At 35.3% G+C, this 11,872-nt stretch overlaps 1 protein-coding gene across 1 annotated transcript in view; it reads left to right on the forward strand.

Moving 5' to 3' along the window:
• Nucleotides 1–11,295, forward strand: part of LOC130611797 (SUMO-activating enzyme subunit 2-like) — a 34,232-nt gene extending 22,937 nt beyond the window's left edge. Inside the window, exons 7-17 of the mRNA XM_057432943.1 lie at nucleotides 590–657; nucleotides 2,962–3,077; nucleotides 4,722–4,821; nucleotides 5,361–5,521; nucleotides 6,430–6,523; nucleotides 6,623–6,735; nucleotides 7,205–7,360; nucleotides 7,922–8,018; nucleotides 8,649–8,754; nucleotides 9,542–9,678; nucleotides 10,501–11,295. Coding sequence (XP_057288926.1) covers nucleotides 590–657; nucleotides 2,962–3,077; nucleotides 4,722–4,821; nucleotides 5,361–5,521; nucleotides 6,430–6,523; nucleotides 6,623–6,735; nucleotides 7,205–7,360; nucleotides 7,922–8,018; nucleotides 8,649–8,754; nucleotides 9,542–9,678; nucleotides 10,501–10,676 — 1,324 coding nt within the window. The 3' untranslated portion in view covers nucleotides 10,677–11,295. The remainder of the gene's footprint in view (nucleotides 1–589; nucleotides 658–2,961; nucleotides 3,078–4,721; nucleotides 4,822–5,360; nucleotides 5,522–6,429; nucleotides 6,524–6,622; nucleotides 6,736–7,204; nucleotides 7,361–7,921; nucleotides 8,019–8,648; nucleotides 8,755–9,541; nucleotides 9,679–10,500) is intronic.
• Nucleotides 11,296–11,872: the final 577 nt, after the last annotated feature.

Genomic DNA, 11,872 nt, shown 5'->3' on the forward strand with positions numbered 1-11,872 from the left:
GGTGGGGTTTTTTTGTTTTTTTTGTGTTTGTTTTTTTTTTGTGTGTGTGTTTTTGTTTGTTTGTGTGGTGTGGGGTTTTTTTGGGTTTTGTTTTCTTTTGTTTTTTTTTTGCTGGTGGTTGTTTTTTAATGTGAAGGTGGAAGGTGGGTTAGTACTTAGGCCTTGCTTTAATATTGCAGAAAATCTGCCAGTTTGACACTGTAGTGTAGGTTAAGTTTACTTTATTCTTCACCTGTGTGTGAAGTTAACACATTCTTCAGTTTAATGCATGTATTAACAGATCTAAAGTTTGCTGGGATCTTGGAGGGTTATAACCAATGCATTCAGTACTGCCGTATAAATACAATGCTAGGTGAACTATTGAGTTATACGGAAGTGGTTTGCTGAATTCATTTTTGTATTGGACATTTTATGTTGTCAGTGTTAAGACTGTGTGTGATTAATCCAAAAATTTAAAAAGCAGTGTATGAAATGGTTCTCTGATATCAAGAATTCTAAAGTGAATATATATCCATTAGCAAATATTTCAGTCTTTAACAAGATATGATGAAATTCTAGTGTGGTGGTGTTGTTCTTAATTATTATACAGCCAGTTGTTTGGAGAAGATGATGCTGATCAAGAAGTTTCTCCTGACAGAGCTGATCCTGAAGCTGCTTGTGAGTGTGAAATAAGCTGGTAGCTTACCCTGTTACTGAACTGTTCTTGTTTCTGTACAACTCTTAAGGTTAGGGAGTTCAGCTACGTTTCCTTTTAAGAGGATTCCATTTGCTGTGCCCTTGGGCAGTAAGAGTTCAGGGTGTGTTGACAGTAGTTTGCCTAACAGATCTTCATGTACACCGTGTATAATTTAGTTCCCTCATACTGCTACTTATAAGATATTTGAACCAGTTTCCATGTTTTTAGTTAACTTGATGCATAGTGCATACCAGAGGCTTTTGCATGGAGAATGTGCAAAAAAAAAAACACAACAAACCTGCGAAGTGACAACAGTTTAATGGTTTCACCTGTCAGAACTGTAGCCCTTGTGGGGCTGATTATTTTAGTTCTTCAGTTGGTGTGAAGGCTTTTTAATACAGTGTAAGATGGGTCACTGGTATTTACTAGTTGTTCTCTGGTAGTGTGAGTAGAACAGCTGTGAGGAACACAATCGGTATGCTAATCATAAAGTTCCAGTTAACACATCCAGGTGTAAGTTCTGTAATTTAGATGAATAGGTTTGTATCTGTTGGGAGACTCCTGTTCCCTCTGTAGCAAGCTGTCTTCCCCATGTGCACAGAAACTTGAGGTGAAAAGTGAGTTTGAAGTGCCTATTTTCCCCCCTTATATGTTTGGATTTGATGGAGCGCTTCCTTCCTTGTAGCTGGGAGACTTGTCTTTTGAACTGAGAACTGAGTGATATTTGTAGTCACTTTACATTTTCCACTCTTAGCTGAGGGGTTGCAAAGAAATACCAGGATTGTATTTGAACTCTTCTAGCCTGAAACACTTCAGTGTTAATCTGCATAGGAAATATTGAGTGATTTTTTTTTTTTTTTTTTTTTTTTTTTTTTGGTAGCTATTCAGTATTTTTCTGTAAGGACAGTAACTGTAGTTACTGTACAGGTGAATAAGCATCATTGTTTCTTCTTTTGGATCCTTTGATGGATGAATGGACTTGGGAGAGGGAGCTTAGAGGATCCTCCAACTCTTCAGATTCTCTGAACATCAGGTAGTGATCACCCAACAGGTTGTTCCTACAAGATGTGCAGAATGAAATAGCTGAGCCTTAAAAACAGTGGTGTATAAAATTGCTCAAAACAGTGGCTGCTGGAATACTTGGAAGGTAGCAGACACAATGCCACTTAGTTTAAACAAAGATATCAGGGCAATTATAGGAGGGCCTGAGCTGTAGCCTCTTATCTTAATGAGCAAACTGTTCATAGTGATAATGCTGTTGAGAATCAGTGGACATACATGGTGTATCGGGGAGAGTCAGTGCAACCTTTGCAAAGGGAATTCATGCCTTGCAGGGCTCTACAGGTCCATTAAAGGAGTTGGGAAATCTGTGGACAAGCATATTTGGTTTACACTTCTGAATATCAAACTTTTTGTGAGGAACCTGAAGGAGCTCAGCAGTCATGGGGAGAAAAAAGGATGGAGATCCTGAAGTGGATAAACTACTTAAATGATAGAGATAAGTGGTGATTAGAGGAGTGTCTCAGCTTGGGGATGGGACCAGTGCTGTTCAGCATGCAAAATTAGGCAGTCATTCAGGATAATAAGATGAGGACCAACTGCAAAAAGTAGTAGAAAGCTGCACAATGCAGAATGACTTGGCAATGTAACATTAGGTAGATTTGGTGCAGATAAATATGAAGTGATGCAAATCGTGTTGGTGGGGGGGAGAAATGTTCATAGGTTTACATATAAAGGATGGTCTCTGATTTTTCTCATTCAGTCAAGATGTTAATAGATAGTTTTATGAAAACATCAACCTGCTGCTTATTGGGAATTGTGATAGCAATTGCTGGATGTGACTGGGAAAGAAACACAAAATGGATAGCATCTGTATGCATGGAATCTTTTTTCTATAGAAATAACCAGAGGTAAGGTGTTTTTTTGTTTTGGTTTGTTTTTTTTTGTGTTGAAGTTCAAACCAGACTAAGACAGGAGAATACTAAAAGGGAATCACTGAACATTTACGAAATCACAACATTATGTGGAGAGTATTAGGGAACAATTGTTTGCTGTTTCTGCCAATAAAAGAAGGAGGTGACATCAATTAGTGAGTTGCAGTTACAGAAGCAAAGAGGAGGAGTCACACTGTGTCTAATTCAGTGTTGTTGGGCACAGTAAAGCCATTTTATGGTCCCTGCCTAATTTTTGTTATTGACTCCAGGGGAAATGTTTGGATGGGACTTTGCTTGCTGCTTTTTTTTTTATTTATTTTCTTAAAATATTGGTTAACACTTTATTAATAGGGGAGCCAGCAGAAGCCAGAGAACAAGCATCCGATGAAGATGGTGAGATTAAACGTGTTTCAACTAAGGAGTGGGCTAAATCAACTGGATATGATCCAGTTAAACTTTTTACTAAGGTATCTTCTTTATCTGCAATAAATGTCTTTATTTGAAGTGTATGAGGTGCTGTAAAGTTGTCAAACCTTAGTTAGACACTTAATGCTAGCTATTTATTATGTAGTTATGTTACAGCTTCCACTAATATTGCTGTAGTCTTGGTCTTTTACAACACTTGTTTGTTTTACAGCATTCCATCTACATCTGTACAGATGGCTTCAGTAGCTTGTCTGTACTGTACAGAAAAAACTTCATTCACATTTCTTTTAATATGAAAAGGTAAACCTGAATTCTATAGGAGTTTCACTGGGCATAATCAGAATCAATCTAAGGACCTAAAAAGCTACCAGTTATCTGTGTATAATCAGGCTCTGGCATGAGAAAATACAAACTATAAATAGTTGCTGAAAGTGGGTAAATAGAGGAAATTTGTATAGAATGTAATGTTGATAGGAGTAATTGCTTTGGAAACATTGGCATGTAGGTAAGAATTATCTCAGGGAGCTGTGAAGAGCTACAGTGATGGCTTTAGTAGGCACATGAACCCACTACATGTTTGGATTATTGTTTCTTGATTTTTACTTTACTCCTCAGATTAAGCAGAGCTGAGCGTACTTTATGTAGTAAGTTTTAGAGAATGAGGAATAAGAAGTTTTTCAAATCTGTCATCCAGAGGGACCTTAACATTCTTGAGAGGTGGGCCAATGCCAACAACATAAAGTTCAACCAAGCCAAAGTGCAAGGTCCTATACTTGGGTCGGGTCAATCCCAGGTACAGCTATGGGTTGGGTGAAGTGATTCAGATCAGCCCAGTGGAGAAGGACTTCAGGGTGTTGGTAGATGAGAAACTGAACATGAGCCGGCAGTGTGTGCTCACAGTCCAGCCAGCCAGCCGTATCCTGGGCTGCATCAAAAGGAGCATGACCAGCAGGTGGAAAGAGGTAATCCTGCCCCTCTAGTCTGCTCTCATGAGACCCCACTTAAAGTACTGTGTGCAATTCTGGTGTCTTCAACATAAGAAGGACATGGAGCTGTTGGAACAAGTCCAGAGGAGGGCCACCAGGATTGTAAGGGGGCTGGAGCATCTCCCATATGAAGATAAGCTGAGAAAGTTGGGGCTCTTCAGCCTGGAGAAGAGAAGGCTGCATGGAGACCTTATAACAGCCTTCCAATATCTGAGGGAGACCTGCAAGGATGCTGGAGAGGGACTCTTCATCAGGACTGTAGCAATAGGGCAAAGGGTAATGGGTTTAAACTAAAACAGGGCAAGTTCAGGTTAGATATAAGGAAAAATTTCTTTACTGTGAGGGTGGCGAAGCACTGGAACGGGTTGCCTGAAGTAGTAAATGCTTCATCTGTGGCAGTGTTCAAGGCCAGGTTGGACAGAGCCTTGGGTGACATGGTCTAGTGTGAGATGTCCCTGCCTATGGCAGGGGCTTTGGAACTAGGTGATCTTAAGGTCCTTTCCAACCCTAACCATTCTATGATTCTGTGTGGTTGAAAATATTTTCAAGGATAAGAGCAAGACCTCATAAACCTAATACCGATTTTTCAATTTCACAGCAACTTTAAAAATATACCTTTTTTTTTTACCTTTCATTTTAATGTGCTTTGTTTGTTGTTTTGGTGGGTTTTTTTTTGTTCTTTGTTTTACTGTTTCCTAGCTTTTCAAAGATGACATTAGATATCTGCTGACAATGGATAAGCTATGGCAGAAAAGAAAGCCTCCAGTGCCACTGGACTGGACTGAGGTACAAAATCAAGGTAATTGTCCCTCCTCTCACTGTTTATTTGTAAGCCATACCTGCTGTTTCTTAAGGCAGCTCTGTGATACATACATTTTCTTACTGCCACAGTTGAGTGCTGATAATGAATGTCTTAATTCTTTGTGATTCCTGAAGATTTAAAATTTTTCTCTATATAGAAACCATTTTTATCTAAAAATGTTCTGCAATTGTTATTTTAGGTACTCGGTATTTGCTGCAGAAAATTCACATTTCACAAAATTACATATCAGCTTATTCCAGGAGCACTGATACATTTTTATCTCTGAAAGCTGAGTTTTGCTGTAAAAGTACATTTGCTGTAATTTGTGCACATGTAGGTGATTGGTGTAAATGTAGTTGCAGTTTTAAATTCAGGTTTGTGATTTGTTGTAAAATGTTGGGGCTACTATAGTTTAAAGATATTATTCAATTTAGAAAAGACTTTTGCTGAATTGGAAAATTCATATCTCTTTGAGAGACCTTTTGTGATATTTTTTGGGTCTTCCTAATCTTAATTATTTTTTTCTTTTCCCAAAGAGAAAAACACATCGGACAAACAAAATGAGTCCTCTGCAGTCTTGAAGGATCAGCAGGTTCTCAATGTCGAGAGCTATGCACACTTATTTTCAAAGACTGTTGAAACCCTGAGACTTCAGCTGGCCGAGAAGGGTCATGGAGCAGAGCTTATATGGGATAAAGTTAGTCTACCAAATACATAAGAACCAGTTATACTCTACATATGTAGTATAAATATTGGACTCATTTGGTTTCATTCTAAAATAGTACTACTAATAATGTCTGGCACCTCACTGAAAGCACCTTGCATATGTAAACAAATACATACTTTAACGCTATATTTTGTAACTTGCTGTGTGTAAGGGTAAACTATTGTGATGTAAAATAATTCACCAACTTCAAAAAGCATAAATTCAGAAGTACTTGTCATATTTTGATTTTTGAAAATATTTTAATAATGCAACTTAATTTTTTCCTTTTTAGCTTTCTCTAAAACATGCTCATAAACAGTGGTTTGTAGCTAGAGTTCTACCGAGTTGTACCTTGTAAATTAGCTCAGATGATAGATATGTGATATATTACTAGTTTCACTGAAGAAAAAGAAGAATTTTCTCTAGGCACCACAGTGTAATCCTCCTGCAGTCATTGTCCTTTTAGAATAAATAAAAAAAAAGGAGTCTATAAATATAGGAGGGACAAAATAATAAAATAATATTACAACAATTAGTAAAAATAATTCTTTCTGAAACACCGACTTTTGAAACTGAGAATAAAATGTTTTAAGATTTAGGGTTTGGGTATATTTTTTTTTAACATGCAAGGCATTTTATTGACACTAATACACTACTAAAGTACGAAGTACAATTTCTAAACATGTATATTTAAAGTATTACTGCTCTGACTATAAACATGCCATCTGAAAGAGGAAGTATATTGACTTTGAAATGGAATATTGCAGAGGTGTTTGGTTTTTGTTTGGTTGTTTTTTTTTTTTTTTTTTTTTAGTCTTTAAGGTTTATGTGTGTGTTGCAGACTTTTTCCAGTGACTAATCTGATTTTTAAATACTTTGTATATTAACTTATTGTCAAGGATGATCCTTCTGCACTGGATTTTGTCACTTCTGCTGCGAACCTCAGGATGCATGTTTTCGGTATGAATATGAAGAGCAGATTTGACATCAAGTGTAAGGATAAACTAAAACATTTTTTTAATTTAAATAATTATTTAAACATCTCATTTTAATTTACTGATAAAACTCTGCATACTCTTGCTTATTTTGCAGCAATGGCAGGAAATATTATCCCAGCTATAGCTACTACTAATGCGGTAATAGCTGGTCTGATAGTGCTGCAGGGTTTGAAGATTTTATCAGGAAAAATAGATCAGTGTAAAACGGTAAGTGGGAATGAGATACTTTTACTTGTTAGTTATTATTTGTTTAGAAGTCATTTTAGCTTCCTTTAGCTATTGTGTAGTTTTACTGTCTCTCACTTGTTGCTTTAGTAGATTTTTGGTAGATCCTGAATGTGCTGGGAACTTTCAGTCACAATGAAAAGAGAAGTGGAAGTCTTAAGCAACATTAAATTCCTCTGATTTAATGAAAATTAGTTGCTGGATAGGAGAGAACCAAACTGACATCACTTGAAACATGGTTGTTTCTTCTTAATTTGGCAGCAGCTGGTCAGTCAGCACAGGTGTTATTGAGGACTGGCTGTAATATGTACTTTCTCCTGTTAAGCAGGCATGTCAAAGAAGATTAGGGAACAAGAAAACCTGCGAGATTAAAAATAAATCTGTAGGAAAACAGGTTTTATGAGTGCTGTTATTTACAGAATAACTTGTTTTGTTCTTGTTTGTCCTCAAGATTTTTCTGAACAAGCAGCCAAATCCCAGAAAGAAACTATTGGTTCCTTGTGCTTTGGATCCACCAAATCCGAACTGTTACGTATGTGCAAGTAAGCCAGAAGTGACTGTGAAACTTAATGTACACAAAGTTACTGTGTTAACGCTCCAGGATAAGGTAAATCTTAAGTATTGGCTACGGCCTTCATTATTGTTCTAATACTGTAAATTATTAAAGTTAGGGTTTTGTTCAATGTATTTTGACTGAACACCAACTGTTTATATTTGCTTTACGTTTTGCATTTCTCTGAGCAACAGGAGGACCTAGATTAGCCAGTATGCTTCTTGCACATATGCGCTTTTATATCTTGTGAAAGAATGTTTGTATTTTGTGACCTTTTGATGGTTTTAAAGCCTGTTGATATCTAACAGCAAAAAACTAAATTTGTATTTCAGTTGTTCAGTAGCCACATTACAGCTGTATGGTCACAGTAGATTTGTATTTCTGCCATTTTATGAAGTATTCAAATTTTTTTTCAGCATATCTAAACCTGTAGATTTCAGATAGTGAAAAATATAATTCTTTTGTTCATGGAAATTAAAAAAAAATATAAAAAGTATAGGCTTTATAGGCTTTCAGCAGATGTCTGAAAATGAGCCAGGATAAGAAAATCAAAAACACTTATAAAAAAGAACCTTGAATTATTTTAAGTCTGATTAATCATCTACATCCTTTCAGATAGTGAAAGAAAAATTTGCTATGGTAGCACCAGATGTACAAATAGATGATGGAAAAGGAACTATCCTTATCTCTTCAGAAGAAGGAGAAACAGAAGGTATGCATACTGAAGCTTTTTAGATAAGAGTAGATAGAAACTAGGAAGAAACCAAGAATGGAAGTACAGCAAATGTTCATGTTCATCCCATAGACTAGTATTGGAAGATAAGTGGATTTGCAAGTATTTAAGTGGCTTGAGAATAGCTTAGTGGTATTGTCTACAAGCTTGCATGTCCAGCTCAGTTTTTCCTATTTAAAGTACTTTTCACCTGGACCATCAGGATTCCTTTCAAGAGTAGGTATTCAGCTATGAAAGTGCACCAGTCATTTTCCTCACTTTGCAAGCCCCCTTTTTTTCTTGTTCTTAGACTGTGGTCTTTTTATGATGCTTGTAAGCACTATTGTAATATAAATATCTCCAAAATGTTTCTAAATGTAATAGTAGTGAAGTGCTTGAACATGATGCATGAGGGGTAAATAAGTCAAACATGTAGTTTTAACTCCTGATAGGCTTAAATGTAGTTTTAACTCCTGATGGCTAGCTTTTACTTCAAATATAGCTAATAAATGTTAATCTTAGGTTTCTACATAAAAGTTCTGAAGTACTCATTTCATCCTACTTATTCAGGTGTAATGGATTTTTACATAAATAGCTGTATACACTACAGGCTTTCACTTTTTTTTGTAGCGAATAACCACAGGAAGTTATCGGAATTCGGAATTCGAAACGGCACTCGACTACAAGCAGATGATTTCCTTCAGGACTATACACTGTTAATCAATGTGCTTCATAGGTAAGGATTCTGAAATAATTATTTTTGTACATAGATGTAGAACAGTTCCACAGGGAATTTCCAAATCAAAATTTTAAATTGATGAATAAAGCTCAAAGATTAAGTTGTGGACAGAAAATAAAGAGGTAGAAGAGGAATTGTTTGGTGGTTTTTTTTTTTTATGAATTTATGGAGTTTAGTGTGTTTAGGTGGTTGAGGGCTTTTTCCCAAGAGTAACTGGGAAATGTTTATTTGAATGAGTTATCATTGTACAACATAAAAATACAGTGCAGAAAACAAATTTACTTTTGAGGCAGCCAACAAGTGAGAAATTGTTGTTAACATTTTTTATTTATATTTTTTTTTTTTTTTAAGTCAAAAAAAACACCCAGCCTGCTGGGGTAGTAATTTCTCTGTTTGACTACTTGTTCAGATACAGCAATGCAAATAGAAGTTACTTTGGAATAATTGATGTGTGTATTTAACCCTGGATAAGTAATATACATTTTTATACAGTAATTTGACACACTCCACTTTGAGTGAGAATAGGAATGTGACATTGAGGAAGAAAGGTAAGCTCAGGTAATGGTTTTAAGTCATGGCACTGAGTGGAACAGTGTTTATAAATAACCAAAGCATAAATTCTAAAGGAGGACTGAACAGATTTTCCCTTTTTTTTTTTTGTTTTTTCTCATTTTGTCACAGTTGCAGGGTGCTCTAACACTGGAGTGACATATTTTCTTTCTTTAAAAGACAGGATTTTTTTATTTTTACCTGGTTGTTTAAAAGCATATGTATTCTTCTGCAGTGAAGACCTAGAAAAAGAGATAGAATTTGAAGTTGTTGGTGATAACCCTGAAAAAGTTGGCCCTAAACCATCAGAACCAACATCCAGGAACATTACCAATGGTAGTGATGATGGAGCACAGCCCTCAACATCAACAGGTAAATAACAATAATAAATATGAAATTAAAGAGAGTTTTGGTAGTGCAGTCCAATTAGAATAGCTGTCTTCAGTTTTATGACTTTTTGCCAACATGAAATAAAAGGCATTTAAATTGTCTTTGTGCATAAATATAATGTTAAATAGAAAAAATGCATTTTTAATTGTTAAAGAATGCACATTTAAGATTATTGAAAGACTTACAGTAAATACACCTTGAAATTATATTTAACTTGCAAGGGTTTGGTGGGGTGTTATCTTAAATGCATCAATTTGTACAGTGTTTTAAATAGTTGGACCCATTCTATCTGATGGTCATGCTATTGCTTGACAAAAAAGAATCAATCAAATTTATGACTTTCTCCTTGCAGATTAAAAATTACTTTGGATGTCTTTGATCACATCTTTTTAAATTAACAACATGAAATCTTTATCTGCTTCAAAAAAGAATTCTTTTTTACCTGTCAAGCAAAGCATGGTAAGAAAATAGTATTTCCTATTCAGGAAGAAGTACCATCACGTTCTTAATGTAGAAGATATGGACATATTCAAAGTAGTTTAACTTAATGTGGGATGCTTAAGAACGGAAATCTAATGTTCCGGAAACCTACTGTTTTATAGGGGTAGTGTATGAATCTGAATACTGGTTGACAGATGTAAGTTAAATATCTTTTAGTTCTGATTTACACTTTTCAAAATATTCTTGCAGTTAAGTGACAAAGAATATGGATAAAGAAAGCTCTAAGGTGGATTTGTTGTATTAGAGACATTTTTATGTATGAAATTTTACAGTATACATTTGAATTAAAAACATATTTTGCAGCTCCAGATGATCTACTGATTCTTGATTCTGAAGATGAAAGTACCTCGAGCAATGTTGAGGATGATATAGAAAACAAAACCCGCAAGAGAAAACTAGAAGATAAAGAGTGTGTCAGTACAAAGAGAGTGTGTACTGAGCAGACAGAAGAGCAAGATGAAATTATACAGTTAGACTGAACATGCAAATGCCCCTTGACAAAATGATTTAGATGATGTAATACAGTAATAGCGTATTATGTTGGGATGTGAAAAATATCCAGAACTAGACTAATTTTAAGGCCGTCGTCCCAAGTAAATACCAGACCACTGGCTTAAATAATTTGTGTCTGTTTCTCTTGATGATAAAGCTCTCATCTCAATAGACTCAGCAGTTTTTCCATGTGAATTCCATATATTAAATGTAGTAGAAACATAGTTAGTAAATACTTACAGATTACTATTTCATAGAATCTACTTTTCATGTAACTACTTTTTTTTCTATATCTTGAAGAAAAAGAGTTTTAGCCTAGTCCTAAAAACTTTTCCACACCCTGAACAAGAAGAAAACTCAATAAAGGAAATTAGTGCCATGTTTTAACGGTGTTCTTAAACTTCAGCTGGCACTGTACATTACTGTAAAACTGTTAATTTACTCAAGTTTTTCAGCTTGTACTGCCTGGTATATCAATTTAAGAAGCAAATTTTTGTGTATTGTTACAGTTTCAAGTTATTTATATTTGATGTTTTGTAGACACAGATACTGCTACTATACTGTACATCTGATGGACCAAATAAATGACATCTGAAATATTTGCTATATTTGTTTGCACAGTCCAATGTTATGCTGACTTAGAGGATTTTACAATGTGTAGCCTCAAAAATTACTGTCTTATTTGCATTTTTCTAAACATAGCCTAGTAGTACAGAGCTTAAGCTTCACTTATTTGAGGTGAAAGGGGATTTTTTTTTTTTTTATTTTATAAAACTTTTGTGAATGGTTTTTCTCGTGGACAAGCAGTTATTGGCCAGATCATCATTGGTGTTAAAATGTCAAGCCAGTGCAAAACTATGATTCTGTTAATGCAATTAATTAATTCAGTTAATGTTTTATCTCTTCTTCTAGGTAAGTCATGCAAGGGCTTGTTTGGAGGCATAATACTTCACTGCGAAATTAAATCCTTTTGAGTTAGTGCATTCTTGGCTAGCATGAGTGAAGACTAAGAGGTAAAGATATAAATTAGAGACATTACAGAAAGGATTTTCAGTGCTACAATGGGAAACTTTTACAGTTTTTGCTATGAACAGTTGGGTGCACTAGAATTTAACATGTCTGCTTACATCTTCCAAAATTAAGGCTGATATATGAAAGGCTGTTCATAGAGGTATACCCCACG

The sequence above is a fragment of the Pezoporus wallicus genome, unplaced genomic scaffold, assembly GCF_028554395.1.
Source record: "Pezoporus wallicus isolate ANWC-B61680 ecotype Strahan unplaced genomic scaffold, APGP_CSIRO_Pwel_v1 contig_2440, whole genome shotgun sequence".
Classification (NCBI taxonomy): domain Eukaryota; kingdom Metazoa; phylum Chordata; class Aves; order Psittaciformes; family Psittacidae; genus Pezoporus; species Pezoporus wallicus.